Source organism: Girardinichthys multiradiatus, chromosome 10, assembly GCF_021462225.1.
Source record: "Girardinichthys multiradiatus isolate DD_20200921_A chromosome 10, DD_fGirMul_XY1, whole genome shotgun sequence".
NCBI classification, from domain to species: Eukaryota; Metazoa; Chordata; class Actinopteri; order Cyprinodontiformes; family Goodeidae; genus Girardinichthys; species Girardinichthys multiradiatus.
In genome coordinates, this window is record NC_061803.1 from 18,629,343 (window position 1) to 18,653,126 (window position 23,784).

General features: G+C 38.8%; 1 protein-coding gene across 2 annotated transcripts in view; it reads right to left on the bottom strand.

Annotated features, from left to right (window-relative positions):
* The window catches only part of col1a1b (collagen, type I, alpha 1b), a 23,670-nt gene extending 4,200 nt beyond the window's left edge, over positions 1-19,470 (bottom strand). Inside the window, exons 1-46 of one of the 2 annotated variants that reach the window (XM_047376276.1) lie at positions 19,255-19,470; positions 17,356-17,547; positions 16,863-16,882; positions 16,676-16,711; positions 16,016-16,108; positions 15,581-15,649; positions 15,436-15,480; positions 15,060-15,113; positions 14,710-14,763; positions 14,543-14,596; positions 14,288-14,341; positions 14,156-14,209; positions 14,028-14,072; positions 13,844-13,897; positions 13,702-13,746; positions 13,457-13,510; positions 12,550-12,648; positions 12,383-12,427; positions 12,192-12,290; positions 12,038-12,091; positions 11,836-11,943; positions 11,161-11,214; positions 10,949-11,047; positions 10,792-10,845; positions 9,923-10,021; positions 9,762-9,815; positions 9,405-9,458; positions 9,240-9,293; positions 9,077-9,130; positions 8,898-8,942; positions 8,712-8,810; positions 5,834-5,941; positions 5,398-5,505; positions 3,954-4,007; positions 3,747-3,800; positions 3,540-3,647; positions 3,279-3,332; positions 1,977-2,030; positions 1,719-1,880; positions 1,527-1,634; positions 1,301-1,408; positions 1,176-1,229; positions 945-1,052; positions 800-853; positions 597-704; positions 82-135 (exon numbers count right to left, since the gene is read on the bottom strand). In XM_047376276.1, the coding sequence (XP_047232232.1) occupies positions 82-135; positions 597-704; positions 800-853; positions 945-1,052; positions 1,176-1,229; positions 1,301-1,408; positions 1,527-1,634; positions 1,719-1,880; positions 1,977-2,030; positions 3,279-3,332; positions 3,540-3,647; positions 3,747-3,800; positions 3,954-4,007; positions 5,398-5,505; positions 5,834-5,941; positions 8,712-8,810; positions 8,898-8,942; positions 9,077-9,130; positions 9,240-9,293; positions 9,405-9,458; positions 9,762-9,815; positions 9,923-10,021; positions 10,792-10,845; positions 10,949-11,047; positions 11,161-11,214; positions 11,836-11,943; positions 12,038-12,091; positions 12,192-12,290; positions 12,383-12,427; positions 12,550-12,648; positions 13,457-13,510; positions 13,702-13,746; positions 13,844-13,897; positions 14,028-14,072; positions 14,156-14,209; positions 14,288-14,341; positions 14,543-14,596; positions 14,710-14,763; positions 15,060-15,113; positions 15,436-15,480; positions 15,581-15,649; positions 16,016-16,108; positions 16,676-16,711; positions 16,863-16,882; positions 17,356-17,547; positions 19,255-19,336 (3,372 nt within the window). In that variant the 5' untranslated portion in view covers positions 19,337-19,470. The remainder of the gene's footprint in view (positions 1-81; positions 136-596; positions 705-799; positions 854-944; positions 1,053-1,175; positions 1,230-1,300; positions 1,409-1,526; positions 1,635-1,718; positions 1,881-1,976; positions 2,031-3,278; positions 3,333-3,539; positions 3,648-3,746; positions 3,801-3,953; positions 4,008-5,397; positions 5,506-5,833; positions 5,942-8,711; positions 8,811-8,897; positions 8,943-9,076; positions 9,131-9,239; positions 9,294-9,404; positions 9,459-9,761; positions 9,816-9,922; positions 10,022-10,791; positions 10,846-10,948; positions 11,048-11,160; positions 11,215-11,835; positions 11,944-12,037; positions 12,092-12,191; positions 12,291-12,382; positions 12,428-12,549; positions 12,649-13,456; positions 13,511-13,701; positions 13,747-13,843; positions 13,898-14,027; positions 14,073-14,155; positions 14,210-14,287; positions 14,342-14,542; positions 14,597-14,709; positions 14,764-15,059; positions 15,114-15,435; positions 15,481-15,580; positions 15,650-16,015; positions 16,109-16,675; positions 16,712-16,862; positions 16,883-17,355; positions 17,548-19,254) is intronic. The other variant, XM_047376277.1, reaches the window with a different exon arrangement.
* Positions 19,471-23,784: the final 4,314 nt, after the last annotated feature.

A 23,784-nucleotide genomic window follows, 5' to 3' on the forward strand; every position in this document is an offset into this window, starting at 1 on the left:
AGGAATTCCATGTACTTAAAAAAGACCTTTAGAAATGTATCTCCAAACATCAGTATGGTGATGTAAAACAGCTGGACTTACTCTGGGTCCAGCAGGTCCGGAGGCACCAGCAGGTCCTCTGTCTCCGTGAGTTCCCTGGCAGCAGGTGAAGATAAAAATATCAGATGCAACATGTGATAAGAAGACATACAGTCATATTCAATAAATTAGAATATGGGTTAAAATATGGCTCGTGTCAGATTAAAAGTATGTTTTGACAATAAAAACCTTTAGGAAGCTAAGAAACATACTTTTTATTAAGCCCAGTTTTCTATATTAAAAAGTTTTTCAGTCTTATGTAATACTCTAATCTTAAATGTTATGTTTTAGTTAGCTGCAAGCAGAAAATCATCAAAATTACCAGAACTAAAGAACTGAAAACACCAGTTGGCAAGTAATTAATATATATATAATATGTTTCAGTTGGTGAATTGAGTTACTAAAGTAAAATAAAATTGAACATGACTGTATATGGGTAAATGTTCCCGAGGGTTGATAGATTTCACTTTTCAATTTTAACATTTTCCAAGAGTGTAAAAGTGCTAATAGCCACTCACGGGAGGTCCAGGCAGACCAGGCTGGCCGCTGAGTCCTCTGTGTCCCTTGTGGCCTCTATCTCCAGCCTCACCGGCCTCTCCTCTGTCTCCCTTAGCACCAGCAGGGCCCTGAAAAATTCCCAACATGCCATAACATGTTTAGACATTTCTCTGAGAGTTTAGTGAATAACTGTGATTCATGTGCTATAGAGTGATAAACTTACATTGGAACCACGGGGTCCAGCAATGCCAGAAGGACCGACGGGACCAGCAGGGCCCTAAGGTAAAAAAAGAGGTTTTAATACAAAAAAAATCCACAGAAGTTTGGGTCTGCTTTCATAAAAATCACCAGCAGCATTGGAAACTTACACTCTCTCCACGTTCACCAGTTTTGCCAGAGGGACCAAAAGCTCCGGGGGCTCCAGGAGCACCAGGAGGTCCAGGGGGTCCAGCCATGCCACTCTCACCACGGTCTCCCTATAAAACACATGTTTATTAGCTGGGCAGCTAATATCTACATTTAAAGACATCTCAGGGAGAATCCTCCATATTCAGACATAATAGTGGGGGAGTAAAATTGATCCCAGAGTAACTGATCACCTTGGGGCCAGGAGCTCCATCACGACCAGAAGCACCATCATGACCAGGAGATCCCTGCAGAGGTTGAGCAAATTAGTAACTCATAATTGTTTGAAAGGAAATATCAAATAACTATGACTTCATACCTCGCGACCAGCCTCTCCGGGGGCACCAGACAGTCCAGGGGGTCCAGCAGGTCCGGGGGGTCCACGCTCACCAACGAGGCCAGAAGGTCCCTGCTTACCAGGCTCACCCTGAGAAAAACAGCAGATCACTTTTAGTCAGGCAGGTAAATGCTTAGTGAATGGTTTCAGAGGGCCTGAACAGTATTTAGTGCTCATATCATGGAGAACAGATTTGGATTATACTCACAGCTGGTCCAGGGGTACCAGAGAAACCACGTTCTCCACGCTGTCCAGGGAGACCTACAATACCTCGCTGTCCTGCAATTCCTTGGGGTCCAGGTATACCAGGGGTACCCTGCACAGAGAGACATATCACTTAGTAGGGTTGCATCATACACAAACGTGGGTTAATAATGTTTGAGCTTTATTGAGAACTTACAGGGGCTCCATCAGAGCCAGGGGATCCCTTCTCCCCACTGGGGCCTGAAGCACCAACTGCACCAGATTCACCAGGACGACCAGCAGGTCCAGTCTCACCCCTAGATCCCCTGGGTCCATCCTTTCCAACGGGTCCAACAGGTCCGGGGGGTCCAGCAGTTCCCTAAAAATATCCCCCAAGGTTAAGACAGAAACACTTAATTAGCTGTCACAATACTGTCATGTAGAAGATGATATATGTGACGATTCTGAAACTCACAGAAGGGCCAGGGGGTCCAACTCTGCCAGCAGGGCCAGGGAAACCGGTAGCACCCTATGAAGACACATAAATGTGACAAAAAATTCAGTTGATATGGACATGCAACGCAGGTATTTTTGCCCAGTTTTAAGTTTTCAAGACAAACATTGTTGGGATATGTTTATTAACAACTAATTCAACCTGGAAAGACTCACATAATGGAGAAACAACAAGAAGACAGTCAAAGGGTTTATTAATGAAAGATTATTTCTTTGGCGCTCAGACCCCTGAGGAAGACGTGAACGCAGAGGATGAAGTGAGTTTGACTAAACATCTCATGATTATGATTAGGTACGTCTTCCCCCCTGGGATCCGATCTTGGTGGTGGAGTAGGCCTTGGTATGGAAGGAGTTGGGATCCTATGGTGGAGAAGGGGTGGAGGAGGGTCGAAGCTCAGCAGAAGAGCGGTGTCTTCCATGCAGAAGGTCTTTAAAAGTGATGCCCTGGGAGATGATTGGCCGAGGACGAGTGCGGACCTGCCGTTTATTAGAGCAGCCAGTGAGGAGTGATTGGACGAGACGGGGTTGTGAGTCTTCCATGTTGAATTTTTGTTTAAACTCCATAAGTAAATAACTTCCTAAAACTGATTGCAGTTGACAATTTAGTACAAACCTATTAAGGAACCTTCATACCTTCTGCTTCAAAAGCAGAAGAGGATTAAGATTGCTTTCCATAGGTTTTATGAAATCTTAAAAAAAATTTACTACATTGTGTTTTATCATCTGGATGATAAGAAAATTATGAAATTAAACAATCTGGTTTCAAATTGGGCTGTGCAGAGACATTACAGTGTTCATTTTTTTGTTATTTTGTTTCACCATCTGGAGCAGGTTAGCTCAGCTCTTCCTCCAAATCTATAGCACTTTGAAAAGAGAACTGGATTGTCAAACGTAAAACAAAAAAAAAAAAAAACAGATCTCATCTATTTTTGTTGCTTTTGATTGTCTAAAAAAAATGAAGTCCAAAAATACAATCTTCTTTGGATTCCATACAATCTATTTGTTTCCTAGGAGCCCTGTATTTATTTCCTTTAAATGGAGAACCACTATTTACATGTACATTTTCAGAAAATCTATATTTACAAATTGACCTAATCTAACGAGACATCCAACTATCCAAACTTCATTTAAATTTTAAAAAATTCTATTTTAGAAATGTATGTATATGTTATGGTATTGAGAAAAAAAAAACAACAGAAAAATCTGACAGCCTTCTGTAAATTAGTCTGTTATGCTTTGTTACTTAAAAAAAAGGAATACTCACAGGAGGTCCAGCACCACCACGAGCACCTTTGGCTCCAGTAGCACCAGCAGGTCCCTATTGAAGAAAAACATATCAAAGAAAAGCCCAAACAATGAAAAACGTAACAACAGTTTATAAAACCTCATTATGAAAACAGTGTGGCATCAATAAATAGATTATTAATTATAAAACTATTAAAAAAACTCCCCCCTCTATTTTCTATGCTGTGTTTATCATGATTATTCTTCCCCTGAAATTTATGTTGGATGTGGTGCGACCAACCTGAGGACCAGCAGATCCGACAGGTCCAGGAGGTCCAGAAGGACCAGCATCTCCCTTGGGTCCGGTGTCACCACTCTCTCCCTTGGCACCAGGCTGACCATCAGCACCCTGAAGTGGAAGAAGAGGGGAAAAACAAACATTGGTGCATATTGTTTTTTGTCATACATAATAAATTCAGTCTGTTTGTGCAGACTGCATTTTACTTACAGGAGGTCCAGCAAATCCAGCAGGCCCTGACGGTCCAGTCTCTCCACGCTCGCCCTGTTGAAGACATTAGTAAGGTCAGTTGAATCTGTTGGGACATTCTGCATGCCTCATCATGCACCAAGGTTTCAAATCTATTTAAATTAATCAGGGTCACTACACTGAACCGCTACATGAATCTTAAGATTTTAGCTTTGGAAAATTACTTACAGGGGAACCACGAGGACCAGAGGGTCCAGCAATTCCAACGGGACCAGGCTCGCCCTAAAACCAGAGGAGAAGGAGAAGTACAGGTCAGCAAACAAAGTAGACCAGGGATCTGCAACCTGCAGCTCCAGAGCCACATGTGGCTCTTTAGACCCCCCTGAGTGGCTTATAAAACACCAAAAATGATAAAGAATAGTGCTTTTTACACTATTTGTTAAAATAGAATGTATTTAAAAAAAAAAGAGCAATTTCCTATTTTTATGCAATTTCTGCACAGAATTTACAAAACAGAATGACAATAATGGTGCAACAATACATTTTTTGTTTAATCTTTTTTTGTCATGAGGTCACTAACTAAATGTCGTTTCTTCACTTTTCTATAAATATGGAATTCAAGAAAATATAGTGATTCTCTCGTTTGTAAAAGTTTGTTGTGTTTCTAAACCCATTAATGGAAATAAAATTGTTGTTGATTGAATTGAGTTAGTATTCATAAAATCAGTTAGCTACCTGTTTTTGAAGAGATTTCAATTCTACATAATTAAAATCAAAAGCTTGATTTTGGAGTTTATTAAGGTGGCTGTCAAGAGTGTGTGTCAGATTACACTATTATGGGCGACAGATTGTATCACTTTAATTTTGCATATTACTTATCAGCTCAAACACATTGTGTTTATTTGGGCTCCTTTCTTCCACAGGAGTCCCCCAGGGCTCTATATTTGGACCTGTGCTCTTCACTATTTGCATAAATTATCTTTGTGATAATTTTTTAAAAGCTGAATTACATTTTATGTAATTTTCTGTCATTTCTTCCCATCAGCAATTCAAACGCTCAGATTTTTCTGATTAGTCCAGTTCTATTTAGTTTAGTGCAACTTAGGTTGGTATTAAATGCAGAGAAAACAACATTATGATATTCTCAAATAGCAAAGAGAGTCTAAGTTTACAAAAGTAAAAACTGTTTAAGGGCAAATATCAAATTCTGATCAGTAATGACGATTAAAGCATCATTACTGATCAGAATTAGCAATTTAAGAACAACATTGAAAGGCTTGGCTCTAAAAAGAAACTTAAATTAGGTTTTTGTTTTACAAATCCTTTTTTCTTTTACTGTATTATGGTGATTTGCTCTTTATGAAGACATCCAATAAAACTCTGAAAAGGCAAGATCCTGTCTATTATTGTGGATTTTGCTTTATTACTGGATGTGAAAATCAGTGTGAATGCTTTTGATAATGATGCTGCTGCTCTGTTTTTTTTTTTTTTTTTGCACATTGTTTGGCTTTTTACACACATATGTAGAATATTATATCATCATATTACAGTTTAAGAAAACTCTAAATAATACCATATTTAGGACATTTTACTGTATATGTAGCAATGTGGACAAAGGGAAAGGTTTGAACCTGGATAGATGTGGATTAAAAAATATCATCCTTGATCTTACCTTCTCACCCTGAGAACCAGGAGGTCCAGGAAGTCCAATAGCACCATTTAGACCGCGCATGCCATCTTTGCCAGAGGCGCCATCAGCACCCTTACCACCACCGTCTCCCTAAATAGAGAAAAATGTTATTGAACATGTTATAAAATTGGAATTCCCAAAGTGGGGCATCTGGAGATAAACAATTTCTCAATTACTGAAAAAAATCAACATTTTTATAAGAGACTTTTAACACCGATGTCTTGACCATACTGGTTTATATTTTAAGTTTTACAAATCTTTAGGTGCACAAGAGAAAAAAAAGGAAAAACTTCTAGCTTACGCTATATTTCTATATGCAAATATTGAAAGGAATTAAAACAAACTGCATGTTATAAACCATAACTTACAGTCACACGATAAAATGTGTTTATCCAAATTGTTCGACTATGATACTCACTCTCTCTCCCTTGGCCCCAGGGATACCAGCAGATCCTCGCTCTCCAGGCATTCCCTGCATACCAGGGGGTCCCACACCACCAGGGGTGCCAGCTGCACCAGGCTCTCCCTATGCAGGAGAAACGAGACAAAAACACACTTGAGTCATTCCCAGATATGATCCAGATTAGGCAGATCTGATTTTTGGAGCCAAAGTAATTGTAAAGTTTGGTCATTTGCTCTTGCACTGCTTGAAAAGTAGTAGTTTACTGAACCCTCTGCTGTCCCCAGTGGCAGTCGAGGATGTTGCATGGCATTATGACGGTGTTACAGAACCTCCACAATAGGGATGCATTTACTTTTTACAGTTTACTATGATAACATTGATTCAGAAGGCACAGCATTGAGAATAGGGATTGTAGTTCAGTTATACATTGTATAAGTTAGTTTTTAGGTTTTTCTTATTTTGAAGGATCCTTGTCATCATGAATCCTGTTTTCCTTTTTTATTCAGTGCATTCATATCATGTCAGTTACCAACACATGTAATTCAAAGCACACTACAGGACAAGCAAATCCAATTAATACTCAGTAATATGTTTTTCATCCAATAAAGTCTAATCATATAGACCAATACAAATATAATTACTTACATTTTATTTTGATACTAGTTGTAATGCAGTGCAGATACGTTCAGTTTATAATGTCAATTGGTAAAAAAGTTATTATTCACACGAAGCCTGACCAATTGCTGTGACTGCATCAAGTCATTGACTTTGCAGCAATCCACTGTCCTGCATAAGCATGACACAACAATAGAAAGAAAGCTCCTATTTAACAGAAGGAAACCTCCAGCAATCACTTCTTAGGATGCTCAACAAATGTTTAGTAGATATCTGTAAAAATATTAAAATCTCCCAGATAGTGAAATTATTCTCTAAAGATTTTATATGATACCCTATTTCCATTGATTGTGGTTTACTTTTGAGATATGAGAGACTATGACACATAATGGAGCAAATAGCAACCTACACTCACCAGCCACTTTATTAGGTACACCTGTCCAACTGCTTGTTAATGCAAATTTCTAATCAGCCAATCACATGGCAGCAACTGAATGCATTTAGGCATGTCGACATGGTCAAGATGATCTGCTGCAGTTCAAACCGAGCATCAGAATGAGGAAGAAGGATGATTTAAGTGACCTTGAACGTGGCATGGTTATTGGTGCCAGACGGGCTGGTCTGAGTATTTCAGAAACTGATGATCTACTGGGATTTTCACGCATTAACATCTCTAGGCTTTACAGAGAATGGTCCGAAAAAGAGAAAATATCCAGTGAGCGGCAGTTCTGTGGGCGCAAATGCCTTGTTGATGCCAGAGGTCAGAGGATTATGGCCAGACTGGTTCGAGTTGATAGAAAGGCAACAGTAACTCAAATAACCACTTGTTACAACCAAGGCATGAAGAAGAGCATTACTGAACGCACAACACGTTGAACCTTGAGGCGGATGGACTACAGCAGCAGAAGACCACATCGGGTGCCACTCCTGTCAGCTAAGAACAGGAAACTGAGGATACAATTCGCACAGGCTCACCAAAATTAGACAATAGAAGATTGGAAAAACATTGCCTGGTCCAATGAGTCTCGATTTCTGCTGTGACATTCGGATGGTAGGGTCAGAATTTGGCGTCAACAACCTGAAAGCATGAATCCATCCTGCCTTGTATCAACGGTTCAGGCTGGTTGTGGTGGTGTAATGGTGTGGTGGATATTTTCTTGGCACACTTTGGGCCCCTTAGTACCAACTGAGCATCATGTCAACGCCACAGCCTACCTGAGTATTGTTCCTGACCATGTCCATCCCTTTATGACCACAGTGTAACCACCTTCTGATGGTTACTTCCGGCAGGATAACGCGCCATGTCATAAAAGCACAAATCAACTCAGACTGGTTTCTTGAACATGACAAAAGGTTCACTGGACTCAAATGGCCTCCACAGTCACCAGATCTCAATCCAATAGAGCACCTTTGGGATGAGGTGGAACGGGAGATTCGCATCATGGATGTGCAGCCGACAAATCTGCACCATCTGTGTGATGCTATCATGTCAATATGGACCAAACTCTCTGAGGAATGTTTCCAGTACCTTGTTGAATCTATGCCATGAAGGATTAAGGCAGTTCTGAAGGCAAAAGGGGATCCAACCCGGTACTAGCAAGGTGTACCTAATAAAGTGGCCAGTGAGTGTATAATAATAATAATAATTGTCAGAGTCACACAACTATGAGTAAATAATAAAAGAATGTCTAAAAGAGTAATTCTCCGGCCAGTTAAACAATGACCCCAAGGTTTAATTGTTGTTTGGCCAAATTTACCCTGGAACTACATTCCACTTCTGAAAGTCAAATACAAAACATGGACAGGTATTTTTTTATCATCAGATTATTCCATCTATCACTTTATGACAGGTGCTGTATTTAAAATAGCTCTACTAAGAACATATGTCACATTTTGATGTATTTTATGTGTATTATCCTTGCAATTTAAGAATACATACTCCAAACAAATACATACATCAGTACCAGCCAAGAAAACACTGATCATTTAGTCAGTTTCAGTTTTGCTTTCTGTGTTGTTAAAGCTTTGATTGGCTAAACTCCAAGAGCAGATGACTTGGCGATGGGTGGGGTTGCTGTTAACAACATCAGAGGTCTCACTAAATCCAGACTTGGGAAATGTTGCATATTTCAATTTCTACAAATGAGACAAACATTAAAGTTTATTTACTTTCCTGTTATTTGTTGGTGTTTGTTTTACTGGCTTAAACTTAATTTATGTATTTCATAGAGGTCAAGACCTGTCAAGTTTTATGTCCACCTCATATTTTTAAGTATACCTTAGGTCCATCGTTACCAGCAGCACCACTGGCACCACGAGGTCCAATTGGACCAGCAGGTCCAGGACCACCACGTTCACCAGGGAAGCCTCTGTCACCCTGGAGGAAAAAGAAAGAAGACATCAATCTTTTTTCTGTTTATTGTAAACATACAAAATGATCTCTGACAGGGCAGGAGGTGCTTACTCTGGGTCCAGATTGGCCAGGTGGTCCGGCCTCACCAGGAATACCCTGAAAAAAAGAAACATCAGGGAGAGTGGGTGTTTAAGGGTCTGGTTAATCCTGTTTGTCTTTGATATGTCCGAATTATTTTTGATCTATTTAGCATAAATTTAATATCTGAAACTGACTAGTGCAAATCATACCTGCTCACCAGGCTTGCCAGTCTCACCAGTAGATCCTTGGGGTCCAGGAAGACCCTTCACAAAAATTAAAGGTGTGAATTATACATCATGCTTAGTAATAAATATATTCCACAACAAACTGACAAGAAAACATTCTGAATGTGACAATGGTTCAAAAACCAACCTGGAATCCTGGAGCACCGGAAGGTCCTTGTTCTCCCTTCTCTCCAGCAGGTCCCTGTAATCAAACATTAGAAAAGTACTATGTGAGTAATTTACATTCCTTATCAAAATGGAGAAATTATGCAAATGATCTTATTTATGCTTAAAAACAAGGTGAAATGCTTACAGCAGGGCCAGAAGGTCCAGGAGCACCAAGATCACCATCTTTACCAGGAGCACCCTGAAGGCAAGAAGGTAGCAATAATTCTTAAATGCTTGTATGCTCATATTTAATCTTTAATTCAGTTCAGTTTGTTTACTAAGTGCTATTTCAAAGTGAGCACAATCTAAAAGCACTTTACACAAATAAACATGTTCAATTCAGTCCAGATTATTGCAGTTTATACCAGGTTTGATCCAGTCTAACAGGGTCTTCATCAGATTCAGTCCTAAATTCTAGAAGTTCACTTTTATCAGTCCTATTTGTTATTTTATCACCTCTTTAGAATTTATTTTAAAACTGTAAAAATCCTATATCACTTACAACAGGGCCAGAAGCTCCACCAGGACCTCTCTCACCAGCTTTACCAGATTCACCCTATTCACAAAAAGAAAGATCATGCTTACATCTTTGCCAGAACAGTGTTTAACCCCAGGAATCTATCGATACTCTGAAAGACATTGTATGATGAAGGATTCACTTACACCAGTTCCTTTGGGTCCGGGGAATCCCATGACTCCGGGCTGTCCTCTGGCTCCAGCTGGGCCAGGAGGTCCGGGACGACCATCTTGCCCAGGAGCACCCTAGTGATCATTGATTATAGTCAAGAATGGAGAGAAAGTGTAAACAAAAAAATTTAGGTTGATTCATTAAACAAATATATATATATATATATGGCATAACTGGCAAAAGATATTGCAATGTGTTTTACTGTTGTTTCCCTAAGGTTATTTGTTCTCCTATCTGTTCATTTTTCAGGCACTAAGGGTGTTGAAGTGCACATGCACACTCTAAACTTGCCTACTTGAGCTACTTTCATCCAGGTAACTCTGAAATATCCTTGTCAGACTATAGGTCTAGTCAAAACAACTTCTTATTCACGCAGGTGGAGTCCCTGTGTTCTCCAAAATAAAATGAGCACATGACTCTGACAAGCTGTTGTCCTCAAAAATGTTTTGTCTGAATGCCTAATGATACATGTTAATGTCCTTTTTTAATGAAGGATCTTATTTTGCTAATTTAGAAACTGAGAAAGCTAATCCATAATCCATAATTGACCGTAACTTTTAGTATTGGTTGGTGACTGTGTTAAACCTTAAACAAGAACCAGTTTCTTGAGTTTGATGGATTATAAGGGTGACACTGGTTCATTAACATTAATCTAATTAATGCAGTTTTTATTGCTACACTGGTAAATTCTCAGAAACAAGTGGTCTGTTTTTCTTTTTTTGCATTCTAGTCTAAAGAGTAAGATTCCTATTTCATTGTATTGTAAAATATTGATGCAATGAAAGAAGAAAATTGAACTTTAACTAGAAATCCAGTCAAATCTTTAGAAAGTATTAGCACTTACAGCGGGTCCGACTTTGCCATCAGGGCCGGGGCTTCCAGGGCTACCAGTCATACCCTAAAGAGAAGAAGTAACGTGAAATTCAAAAAGGTTTTAGTTTTTCCGTATCCTTGCAATAAACAGAATTGATCCAGCAGCTGCAGTTTATTTCAAAACTCACCTTTGATCCGGGAGCGCCAGGAGCGCCAGGGCTTCCGCCCTCACCGCTGGCTCCCTGAGGTCCCATTGGTCCAGGGGCACCACGCTCACCTGGGGCACCCTGTAACACAGGTCGAAAAGGATCAAAAATAATATCCAGTAGGTTTAATATATATTTATAAATTTCTGAACCCAGGAGTTGGTAAAAATTTTGCTCCTGGTTAATGAACTCACCTTTCCACCAGCAGCTCCATCAGAACCAGGGAACCCACGACCACCAGGGGCACCCTGGAAAACAGACACACCAAGCCGGTCAGCAACTGGACAGCAGGTAATCATCTTGCGTTCTCTGGAGGTTTACTGCGCCTCAGAGGTTTTTAATGTAGTAAACTATGATATTGCCAATGTAGCTCTAAGGGTAAAGCATTTTAAGAATTAAAGTATTACTGCTTTTACATATAATTCCCATTAAAGCCATACATGACTGAGCTTTTTGATTGACCATCAAATGTATCCTCTCAGATGTGAGCATCAGAAGCCAAAACAGGGGCAGGTGGGGTACTTTAACCACCTAAGAGCACCAACTCCTGATTTTGTTGTATTTCATGGGGGGGCACTTTAGACACTTCTTTTTTGTTTTTTTCCTTTCTTTCTTTGAGTTGGAATTTAAAAAAATACATGTAAGTGTAGAAATAATAATAACAAGAGGTTCAACATTTCAACAACTAGCTAAATATTCTAACTCCCAATACCACATTATTGTATAATGTTTATCTTCTGGCATCAGTCACATGATTTGCTTGTATGTTCTATTTTTCTTATTTTTTTCCATTAAACTTGTAAAATAGGTAAAAAGAAAAAAAATATTAATGAATGCCGTTCTCAAAAAGAAGGGAAAAAAAAACATACACGCTCTCCAGGGGCACCACGGGGTCCAGCACCACCAGGCTCTCCACGAGCTCCTCTCTTTCCCTCCTCACCAGAGGGGCCAGGAAGTCCCTGAAGTCCAGCTGGGCCCTGGAAAAGAAGGAAATCCAAACATTTAATTAGCTTAAAACACAAAAGGTAGCAAGTAGATCTCATTTTCCCATAAACGTGATTTCAAACTTACAGGCTCACCCTTGGCACCAGCCTCTCCCTTAGGACCTGGAGTACCAGGGTCACCCTGTTGGCAGATAAATATATTTATTTATTCTGTCGTATCATTTCAGATTTCTGTGACACTGATGAGAGATGTTAATGCACACTTCAAGCTGCCTACTCACACTGTTACCCTTGGGACCAGGGGCACCAGCGCCTCCCTGAGCTCCAGCAGGACCACGGTTGCCAGGGAAACCAGGAGCACCAGCGATACCAGGAGCACCCTGCGTGAAGACAAGTCAGGGTTTAAAAATTCTGCTTTTCAAAACTGATTAAGTGGAATCAACCTGATTGGTGTGTCTTTTGCTATACTTACATTAGCACCTTTAGCACCAGCCTGACCATCAGATCCAGGAGCGCCCTGTTGGAAAATTCGCAGAATAACAATATTTAAAATGTTCACCTTCTTTTACAAATAATTACTTTTACATGCCGATAAATGTTAAAAGGACGTTAGGCAGTTTAAAACTTGTGTGTACTTACAGCAGGTCCAGTGGGTCCAGCAGGTCCTGGGTTGCCAGGCTCACCACGTGATCCCTGGGGTCCCTCAGATCCACGACCTCCTGCAGGACCGGTCTCACCCTGTCAAAGGAAGCATCAGCAATAAAGAAATCTGCACCTTCAAAATCAAGTATGTGTTATGACACATTAGCAAATTATGTTTAAAAATGGAATTTCTGCAAAAGAAAAAATATACATAAAGTGCAAACTAAAATAAACCATTGTAAAAAGATGGATTAAGGTTCTAATAAACTTTATTAAACAGGTTTAGTTCTATTTATTTAAAAAAAAAACTGATTGAAAGACCATATGCAGCTTGTGCTCAATTTCTTAAGTCTAAGCACAAAAACAATAAAATAAATACATCCCTAAATTAAATATTTTCAAAGAATAAAAGCAATCATTTTATTTGTTATACCAGCAACATATTGCTGTTTATATTCCTTTTCAACACAAAAAGGTGGAATAGAACTGGTAAAAGACAAAAGCTACTGAGGAAAAGGGTCTATTTAAGTGTTTAACAATGCATTCTGGTGGCTGTTAGGCCCATTGAACCTCTCAATGACTGACATAAGCAGACTGTTTCATTAATCCCTAATATCCATAGTTTAAAAGGTGGACTTCATGTTTTTCCTGAAAATTCTAAAAGTTCCCTGACACCGAGTTAGCTCTGCATAGACAGTTTTTGCCAAGATAAGTAACATCAATGAGATTATAACCAAAGTTTATTAGTATCTAATGATTTATTTTATTTTATTCAATGGAAAGCATGTTGCCTTTACTCAGATGTGAATGTTAATACATAATCTGTTCGTAAAATCTTTTCTGTTTTAAGTTAAATATGAACAATATTTGACCTTTTTCACTTTACTGTTTTTTTTTTTTTTACCTTAGCACCGGCGCCACCGGGGAATCCAGGGGATCCAGCAGATCCAGTAGGTCCCTAAATATTAGGATTGCAAGCGCATTATTAGAGATGTCTTTTCTGACGAGGCAAAATTGTTTGGTTTTTCATTTTTTTGCATAGAGGTGATACTGAATTATCTCATTTACAAGACCAACAGTGAAGAGAACCCTTTACAAGACATATTTCAGAGATTTTTATTTAAAAAGGTTTAAGCATTGAAAACTTACGGGAGGACCAGCAGGACCAGTGTTGCCATCGTTACCACGAGCACCCTGCATAGGAGAGCAAATGGATGTAAACATATTTATGGTGAGGTTCAGCATTTGCATGTGTGTTTGAGTTTAGAAAGAGGAAAACGGCTGTGCTTACAGCAGGGCCAGAAGGTCCAGGGCGGCCTCTCTCACCAGGAAGACCACGAGCACCCTGTAAAAAAAAAATATATGTATATATATTAATTTCTTTTGATTTTTGCAGACCTGATAGAAAAAGGGGCTTTAGGGGTTTTACCCAATCAGTAAATTGGTTCTTTAGGGTAGTGTAACAGAAAACGTACCATGGCGCCTGGAATGCCATTTTCTCCAGAAATACCAGGTTCTCCCTACAAGACAGAGGTCAGCTTTGAAATGGCTGGAATGAAATGAAACTAATATATTCTGGAAAACCGATATCTGGGTGTCTTGCCTTAGGACCAGCAGGTCCACTGTCTCCCTTGGCTCCATCCAGACCGGGGAAACCCTGCAGATAACATCAGGAACCATTATTAGATCAAGTCCCTGCTTGTGATTCTGTCGCTAAATTATTACTGAAACTCACTCTGTGTCCCTTGATGCCGGGGAGTCCAGGAGTTCCAGGGAATCCACGAGCACCCTGCAGGAGAACAAGAACAAATCTCTCATCATGGGAGTTTCCTAAACCTAAAAACATCTCATGCAAATGGAGATGAAGCACAATCAGGATTGAAATTACTAAGAACTCCAGAAAAATAGCAACTAAATGAAGACAAATTCACAGATATCAACAGGGACAGAAGGTTTGGTGAATGGTCACCTACTGGCTGATTTGGCTCACCTGAGGGCCAGCAGGTCCGCGCTCACCGGGACGCCCAGCTTTACCGGACTCACCCTTTTGAAGACACCCAGAAAAAACGTGACTTTCAAACACAATAAGATACCAGACCATGTAAGAAGAAGTTGCTTTAACAGCAAACACAGGTTAAAAGGAAACAAACCACTCACATCATCTCCATTCTTTCCAGGAGGGCCTGCAGAACCACGGGGGCCCATTGGACCCTAAAAACACCAACAGATAAAAAGATTTATCATTTTCAATGTCACAGATAAAGAAAAGGGAATGAGATACATTAAATATGGTATGCAGACATAGGCTAATGGGTAACACAAAACTCATTCTGTTGTCAAATATACAAAAGAAAACTACTAATGATTTGCTTCTAGATGAAAACATCATAAATCATGCTGATTTATGATGTTTTCATCTTAGGCGCAGCAGTTTATAAACTAAATAAGTGTTAATGACTGACATAACGAGATTGCTATTTATTAGACTAGTTATAATGTATACTTACCACAGCGCCGGGCTCGCCAGGCTCACCTTGAGGTCCCTGGCTACCCGAAGGACCCTGAAAGACATCAAAGGGAAAAAAAGTTAACACAACATGTGATTGAAAGCATCGTGCTTAGCTGGCTGATACAATTGGAAGGTGAAAATGAAGTTAGTGGAGCCAGTAGATTTGCTGGCCAGAGGGTCTTCTGTTCCAATTACATACAGCACTGATTTATTTATGCATGCCACTTCCAATAGGACAACAGCCAGAATGGAATTGCAGGAGTAAAACTCCTGCTTTGTTTGTGGTGTCCCACTCAACCAATATGAGCAGACCCCAACTTTCAAGAGGCACCGCTGTGTAGAGGATTACGTATATTTCTGAGAAGAATACTTGCCTGTGGACCGGGACTTCCAGGAGGACCACGGGGACCAGGAAGACCCTGTTGATGAAAAGTTAGGAAAATCAGACATTAATTTATCTTCAGTCTTTGTATATTCTATAAACACAGGTCACTTTAGGTAGGAGTAAAGCCTTCTTACCATTGGGCCAGGCATGGGTGGGCCGCTGGATTTTGAGGGGTCGAAGAAGCTCATTTGAGGAGAGAAGTTCTGTGAGGGCAGAAGAAGAGCATTACTCATTTTTTCAGCACCAGCACATCTACATAAATACCTGAAATAGTAAAACATCTCATAATCCTTACAGGTAGTTGAAATTTAGATGACAACAATGATTTCATGATTTATTTAACTGCTGTATTGTGTCATTTACAGGAAGTACACCAGATAGACAATTAGTAATGCAAGAAAACAAAAGTGATTGATTTTATGGTATTTTTGGTCCAAATCACACCTTCTGATCTGTCTTTCTTTATTAGCTTGTTATAAAGGGGTATTTAGAATTATGAATGGGTTGCTAAATTAAGTCAAAGCTTTAAGTTTTGTTTTTGTTTTTTCAGTTGAAACTCTGATACTTACTCCACCAAGGCCAGGTGGGCCAGGGGGGCCAGGTGGGCCGGGAAAACCAGGCTGTCCAGGGATTCCATCATTGCCAGGGGGACCAGGAGGACCCTGGGAAAAACAGAAATCCAGACATATTACGCACCTGTCTATGGAGATGATTTTTTACTTTACTTTCAAAAGTCCAAAACATCATATCAGTGTCAGTACATCTTGGAGTTCATTTTTACCAACTTGACAAAGAGCAGAAAGAGAAACATTTCTTTAATAAAAACACAATCTGCTTTTACTTATAAAATGTTATAAGCCACTTGTTATAAGTGATCTTAACTGCATTTAAAAAAAACTCAATTACAGTCTCATGAACTCTCATTGACCTTTTGAGTTATATACCGGTTAGTTATGTAACAGCAGCTTTGTCAACATTCACATTGGTTTGTGATGGTTTTCATTTCTAATTCATATGGCATTTGTTTTTTGGAACAAACAGTTTCATGTAAAATAATAAATACAACAGTTTAAAAGAGACTAAGGTAGACACAAACTTTCAAATATCCCATCAAGATAGTTTAATATCCATATAAATCTGTGCAGAAAATGGTGTTTTAGACTTTCCACAGTTATTTCTACTCCCTTATTCATAAATATTATTAGATTGACAAGTAAATAGAAACCTACCGGATCTCCATTGGGGCCGGTGGGTCCCTTTGGAATCTAAGAGATCATAAAAAACCCAAGTTAAGCTATGCTGTAATCTTGCTTGCAACCTACAAAATAATTATTTTATTAAAAAATATAAAAAAGGTCTGATAAATCTGGAATTACTTTTCAGTGTTTATAAAATCATAACAAAAGGGTAAAATACCTCAGTTTCTTTGAAAGGACCTAAAGAATCAATTGAAAAAAAGGTTAACAACTAGCAAACATAATTAAAATCAAAATACTTATACTAGCTGAAAGTTCAAGCTGCAGGTCCAAGCATGCATACCACATTTAGACATTTAAACAAGGAATGCACTTTGTCACAAGCACATTAAAAGCAACTTAAATAATAAAAAGGGTAAAATGGGTGAACTGTGTGGTAGTTCTGCACAAAGTTCTGCACAAACTGGCATGGTGGGAAATTATAAAACTCCATCAGAGGGGGGATATAATCCATTATTTAAAAAGAATCAAAAATGACCTCAGCAAATTGTGATCCAAAGTAATTTTTTTTGTTAGGTGAAATTCTCAAACAGGTAGACAGACAGGCTTAGAAGGTCAGGTCCATTAGATGCCATAAGGCCAGAGACAGTAGCAGAGGAAATCTAGGAGGTGGTGCAAGGCATGAATGAAACCGTAAAACAGGGGGGCAGTACCATCACTTTGACAGACAGGACAGCACTCTCCGTCTGGGATGTACGGGTCGTCACAATCAGCTGTGTCCTCGCAGATCACCTCGTCGCACAGGATGGTCCCCATGTCGCACACGCATATCTGGCAGGGTTCTGGTTTCCATACATCCTTGTCGTTGTACAACTGTCCTTCTGATGTGCAGCTGCCAAATTGCTCTGAAAAAAAGATATATGTTAAGAATTCAAGGATACATTCTCACATGTAAATATAAGTTAGATGCTAAAGGTTTGAAGTAAAAAATTGTTAACTCCAGTTCAGGAGTACAATATATTGGTAAACCTATTTGAACATCTTTGTATTAAATTCTAATATTTGCATAAAATATGTTCATGTTGATAATGTTCATTCTGCTTTTTATTAATAAAAAGATGGAGAATAGGTGTTTTTTTTTTTTTTTTCAAAACAATGGATTCCTTCTTTGTATACAAAGCAAAGGGCCTTGGCCCTTTTATTTAAGGTTTTTAGTCACTTATTCTTAAGGTTGTCAAAGTAAACTATAAATGATATTTCAGTTAGATTATTTATGTAACTTTTAACACAAAATTACAAAAAAACATTAAAAACTGGTTTAAATCACACATTTACAGATTTATTTGTGCTTGGGAACTCTTTAGCATCTCTGCAGACTTTCGGAGCTTCTAGAAATCATGTAAACAAACCTAATACATGTAAAACATGTATGCCTTATAAAAAAAACATTAACAGTTGTTTATTCGTTTTTTAAAACTTTGCATGAAAAACAGATTCAATCACAAGCAGTTATGTGTAGGTTTGGTGTGACTACGTTGCTTAAAAAACAATAGATGGCTAAAATAACAGCTTGAAAAAACAAAGAAAATATGAAATTTAGAATGATTATGCAAGTAAACTTGATGTAATTAATTGTGATCCAATATTAAAAGACTCTGAAATGCTATACATTTTTTTGTTTTTGATTTGACAGGCGAAAGTGGGTTGGTGGCCTCTTGAATCCACCTTTTGACTGCACCCCTGTTCAGTGAAGTGAAATGTAGCTGCACTTCATTGGAAGGATTATATTTGTCTTACTGTAATTATGATTATACAAATCTTAGATGCAGATAGAATAAAATATTTCAAAAATGATGGTTCATCAGGCTAATATTTTCTTGAAAACAAATAACAGTGGACCCAGTCACGTTTCGGACTGGGCCTCCGTAGAGTGAATATGCAGCTCCAGCCCTCGCCACATGGCGTCACTATTGCTTTGCAAAAGAAGGCCTCCCGCGCCCTTGTCCGGATGATGATTAATTGACGTGTAGACGAACTTATTCCATTGTCGACGTCAGACTGTCCCAGCTTTTTCCACCGTAATGTTCCCTTAATTTGGCAAAAATACTGAACAGTTTTAGAACCAAAGCTTTCTACTTATGTGTGTCTGCTCTTTATTGATACGTTTGAATCTGAAGATTTTGTCTTGGGGTGCAAGTTTCTTGAAACAACAGAAATCCCTACACAATCCACGCAAAAATATTGTCTATTTAAAATATTTTTCTGTTACACTATTTGCTTTTGCATGAGTTTCAACTCTGTCTGGACCCATGTCCTGCAACTGCGCAGAGATAAAACAGCTGCTCCCCTCAGGTTTGCACTCCAGTAGGACATGTGTCTGCAAGCCAGCGAGAGAAAAAAAAAAAACAGTTGCGAAAAAAAGTCCAGTCTATAAACTCCTATTCGCTTCCAGATCTCCAAAGAAGCCCGTGAAAAAATACAAGTTTCCCCAGCTCAGCCAGGTGGGGGGCCAAATATCCCGACCAGTTCCATCAAACTGCGCATCCTCTGTGGACTATCCACATTCTGAGAGGGCCAAAATTATAAAACCATTGTTTGAAAGTGATACTTACTATCATCCTCGCCTTGACCTCTCGCCAAAAGCACTGATGCGCTGAGCAAAAGCGCTAATCGAATATCCACAAAGCTGAACATGTCTAAATATTAGACATGTAGATTCTTTGTGGCAGGGGGGGATTCTCTTTTTCCTCAGACACCACTCATACAGGGCAGGGTCCGGTCTGTGCGTAACTCCAATCCAGACCCCAGCAGAAACTCCCTACTGCTTAAACAAATGGCTTTATCTTGGCTTTTATATGCCTGAGCTTTTGGGGAGGTGCTGCGCCCGCACCGCATAACTTGCTGCATGTTCGGGGCGCAGAATCCCTCCTTCATCAGAGGGGAATGGGCCGTCTCAACAAAAGCAGTTCACGTCTCAGCTCAAACGTGGATGATGTTGGAAGGCATCATTAACACGCCGGCTATGAGGCGCTCCAGACGTCCTTTATCAAACTTCTGTGGGTGGATTTTCTTAATTGAGACTTAACGTGTTTAGGCTTTTTTAGGAGCCAAAGTGAGGAGACTTTAATTGGTTTGGATTCAAGACATTTTCCACCTTAATAACTCACGTTCCCGCGGGAAGTTAATTCGTTTATACTTTTAAGAAACTGGTGCGCAAAGTTATGTTTGGATGCGTTTGGATTTGAGAGGAGTGCGCAATTTACGCACAAACATGGAGATTACCTACGTGTTTTTAAGCGGATGTTTTATATAATTCACTGCGAGGATTTCTCATCATGTTGTTAGCCTTGTTATTTTATTAGGCTAAACTAATACAACTTACTTTTATTTGAATTTGTGCGTTTGCGAGTATCTAAAGTTCATAAGTGACTGTAGAAAGTTTCAAAAGGGGTGGTCACATGGGGGCCACTGACAATCTTGGGATAGGACACCAGAACCAGACTCCATCACAGGATGTAAACAGTTGTAATATGCATTGATAAATATATGGACAAAACCACACAAATTAATGCAAGCAATAAATAAGTAAATGTTAATCTTTAAAGGGGATTGTTGGAAATATGATCACATTGTATTTTTGACCTTTCTTTTATTCTTTGCAACTTTTTTTTATATCCATCTCAGTTTAAATCTTCTGCAGTGCAGACATGGAGCTATCTCATGATGTGATGTTAGAGACAGAGGAGGAAACAGAGAGATAGAAGGAGAGAGAAAATCTGGCAGACCCACAAAGCAGTCTGGTTATACTGTGGACACGTTGCAGCTTCTAAAACATAGAGCTCCAATTTGACCTCATTTACTCTCTGCTCCTGCTTTCGGTTTTTGTTTATGCACTCAACCAAAGTAGGTTGTGCTGCCTTCCTAAGTTGCTAACAAGGAATGACATGGATATGACATATTTTATTTTACATTCAAGCATCCAGAGGAATTTACAGAAGTTCAGTTTATTCCAAATACAGTCATTCCCACTGAATCTTTCCATATTTTTCTCATGTTACAAAATTCTTTGTATTTTATTCAAATTTTATGTGATAAAATAGTAAAGTAGAAAAGTACAACATGATTATAAATTCGCTCAGAAATAATATATTCTTTTCAAGCTATTTTGCAACAGATAAAGAATTTACAAGTAAAAATCTGAAGTGATGTGTGCATTTTTATTTATCACCATTCATGCTAATCCCCATAAATCAAATCGAGTGTAACAAACCTTCAGAAGCCTTCAGAAGTCACCTAATAGAGTATAAAGACTTCACCTGTGTGTGATTTCATCTCATAATAAATCCACCTGTTCTGTGAAGGCATCAGAGGTTTGTAAGAGAACATTAGAGAATGAAAACAAGGGAGTCATGGAAGAAAGTCTCTCTGAGGCTTCAAAACATTTTCAGACTGGGGAGGAGGTCCATCTTCCTTCAGGACAACAACCCTAAGCACACAGCCAAAGCTAAAATGACTGAGATCAAAGCATGTTCAAATATCAGAATGACTTAGTCCCAGTACAACTCTAAATCAAATTAAGAATCTCTAACAAAACTTATAAAAAATGATGTTCACAAAGTTAAACTGGCAGGATGATAGGTATCAATGCAACTAGTCTTTGTATTCTCATAAATACAGTAGGTAGAGTCAGCTGGAGCTCCAGGGTTACAAACAGCTGCATCATTTTCATGACCAGCTTTAAGGAAACAAATAATGCATTTATGTTTTATATTTTTTATGTGTGGTCAGAGACTTTATTGGAAATAAGCACATATTTTTCAGCACCTGTTCTTTGATTAAAGAAAGGAGCATTTCTGCCTAAACAAGTGCCAAATATTTGACTTGTGGATTTATTTATTGCTAAACAAACGTTTTCATCTTAGTTAGAGGTGGAGCATGTTTAGAAATTTTTGGCATAATTTTGGTTATTGTCATTTTTTTTCATTTCTAAAATGAGTCTTTAAATGTATAACAATCAAAAAGAAAAACACCAACATCTTTCGGTGACTCAAAAGACAGTTTATTGGCAGTTTTCAGGGAGACTAGCTAAAGCTCTGATTATGCAATCCTTTTATAAGATCTATAGCTCTTTGCTGTTAAAGTGGCTTTCCCTTAAGAACAATAGCATTAATTTTGTTTCTAGTCCTTCTCTATGTTTATTTGATGTGGATCATACTAAATATATCACCTAAACCTGAACAGGATCAGTGTGGAAATCTGAGCTTCCAGAGTACCTCTCTGTAACTGAAAGAAGCTCAAGCTCACAGCACGGTGTTTAAATAGAACCGGTAATTTTCTGCTGTTTGTGTTGGACTCAAGTTGCTGCAATCTATAATATGCAGAGTTCAGACTGGTGGTTTGGGTGGAAGCACACAAAATCATTTTATGACATTGAAGCTGTCTTCAAATTCTTCAGCGTTGCAGCTTGAAGCTGCATGTCTGCTCTAATTGGTAGGTAAGGTGTGCAACATACAGCAACACAAAGAAGAGCAAAATTTTATATAGTGGCAATAAAAAGATGTAGGCTTTTACAGGTTTGGTGCAGTTATATTTATGTCCAACCCTGTCTCACGTCTTCTCCAACCTGTAACAGGTTTTCTTCCAGGATTTCTCTGTATTTAGCTCCATCCATTTTCCCACCAACTCTGACCAGTATCCCTGTCCCTCTTGAAGAACAGTATTCCTACAGCATGATGCTGCCACTGCCATGCCATGTTGGTTTGCCTCCATCTAGCATTTTGCGAGTCATTTTTCTGGCAAACTTCAAACTGTTTTATTTATAGTTTTCTTTCAACAATGACTTTCTTTTTGGCACTCTTCTGTAAAGGCCAGGTATTTAAAGTTCACAACTGATAGCTGTCATACTGATTCCCCTTACCTTACCTTGAGACCCCTGGAACTCCTCCGATATACAAAATGTGTGGCAAAGGGTGTCCCCGCACTCTGTGTTTCATCTTTTTAAAGGACTTTCTGCCAGGTACATCTCCATGTATTGAACATGCATTCGAACTACAATTTATGAATGGAAACTGTGTCACTTTAATGGTGGAGTGAATCATATTTTTTGTTTAAAACAAAGTAAACACATCCTACACTGATTTCTTACTATCAGACAGAGCTTGCAAAGTAACTATGCTTGCCTAAAATTTGCTTTCCTCTTCAATCCTCGGCAGGGTTGAAGTGCTTCACCCTGCAACACGTAGCATCTGCCTGCCCTGTCCACGTGTTCCTACTTGTATTTCTCTCAGCCTTTCTGATCCAAATTCATCAAAGCCAAACCCTCTCTCAGTCTTTCCCTCATGTCTATCATTGTGCCTGGAAGCCTTCCTCTAACGCTATTTAAAACGCTGTAGGGTATTTATTTGATTTTCCTATTCGCTTTTACCTTTAATATTTCCATTGACTTGCTGTGTAGCTGGCATTTTGCGACAAGGTCTCTATTACTTATTGTTCCACATCATTATGACGTTTACCAGTTATTGTCAAGTGTGGGTTTTTGCACAGACATTTCACTCATTGTTTAAGTAAAAGCTCGCTACATGCCCACCTGCTCCAGACTGATTATACAGTACATGTGGAAAATTACAGTGTATCAAAATTAAAGTCAGTGAACAGTATATCTTTATATTCTAAATGTCTGTTTTTGGGCTGTAATACTGTTTAAATATTTTCAACAATTGCATGTGTTTGCACACAATTATAGGTCTAACATTTTTCAATCATCCAGAAGATTTAAAAATCTGATTTCATTTCAACAAGAACATTCTGTGGGTTTTATTGTTAAACTAAATAATTTTATTTTACAGTCAGAGAAGGGGGATCTGTGATTTTTTTCTCCATCTGCTGATTCTAATTCAATAGATGTGTTCATTAAATACTCTCACATTATATATTATCTTTCCATCAATAACAAAATGTCAAGATAAATCTTAAAATTCTTTAGTCCATCACGTGCAAAGAAAATATTCAAAAGTACTGATTTTGCATCTAGGTCCAGCATTTATTTTACTTAATTTTTTTGTTATTCTTCAGAATGCTTGGACCAGGCATCTGGAAATGTCAAGACCAGTCAGAACAGAGCATTTTTTCAAGAGAGAGTCAGC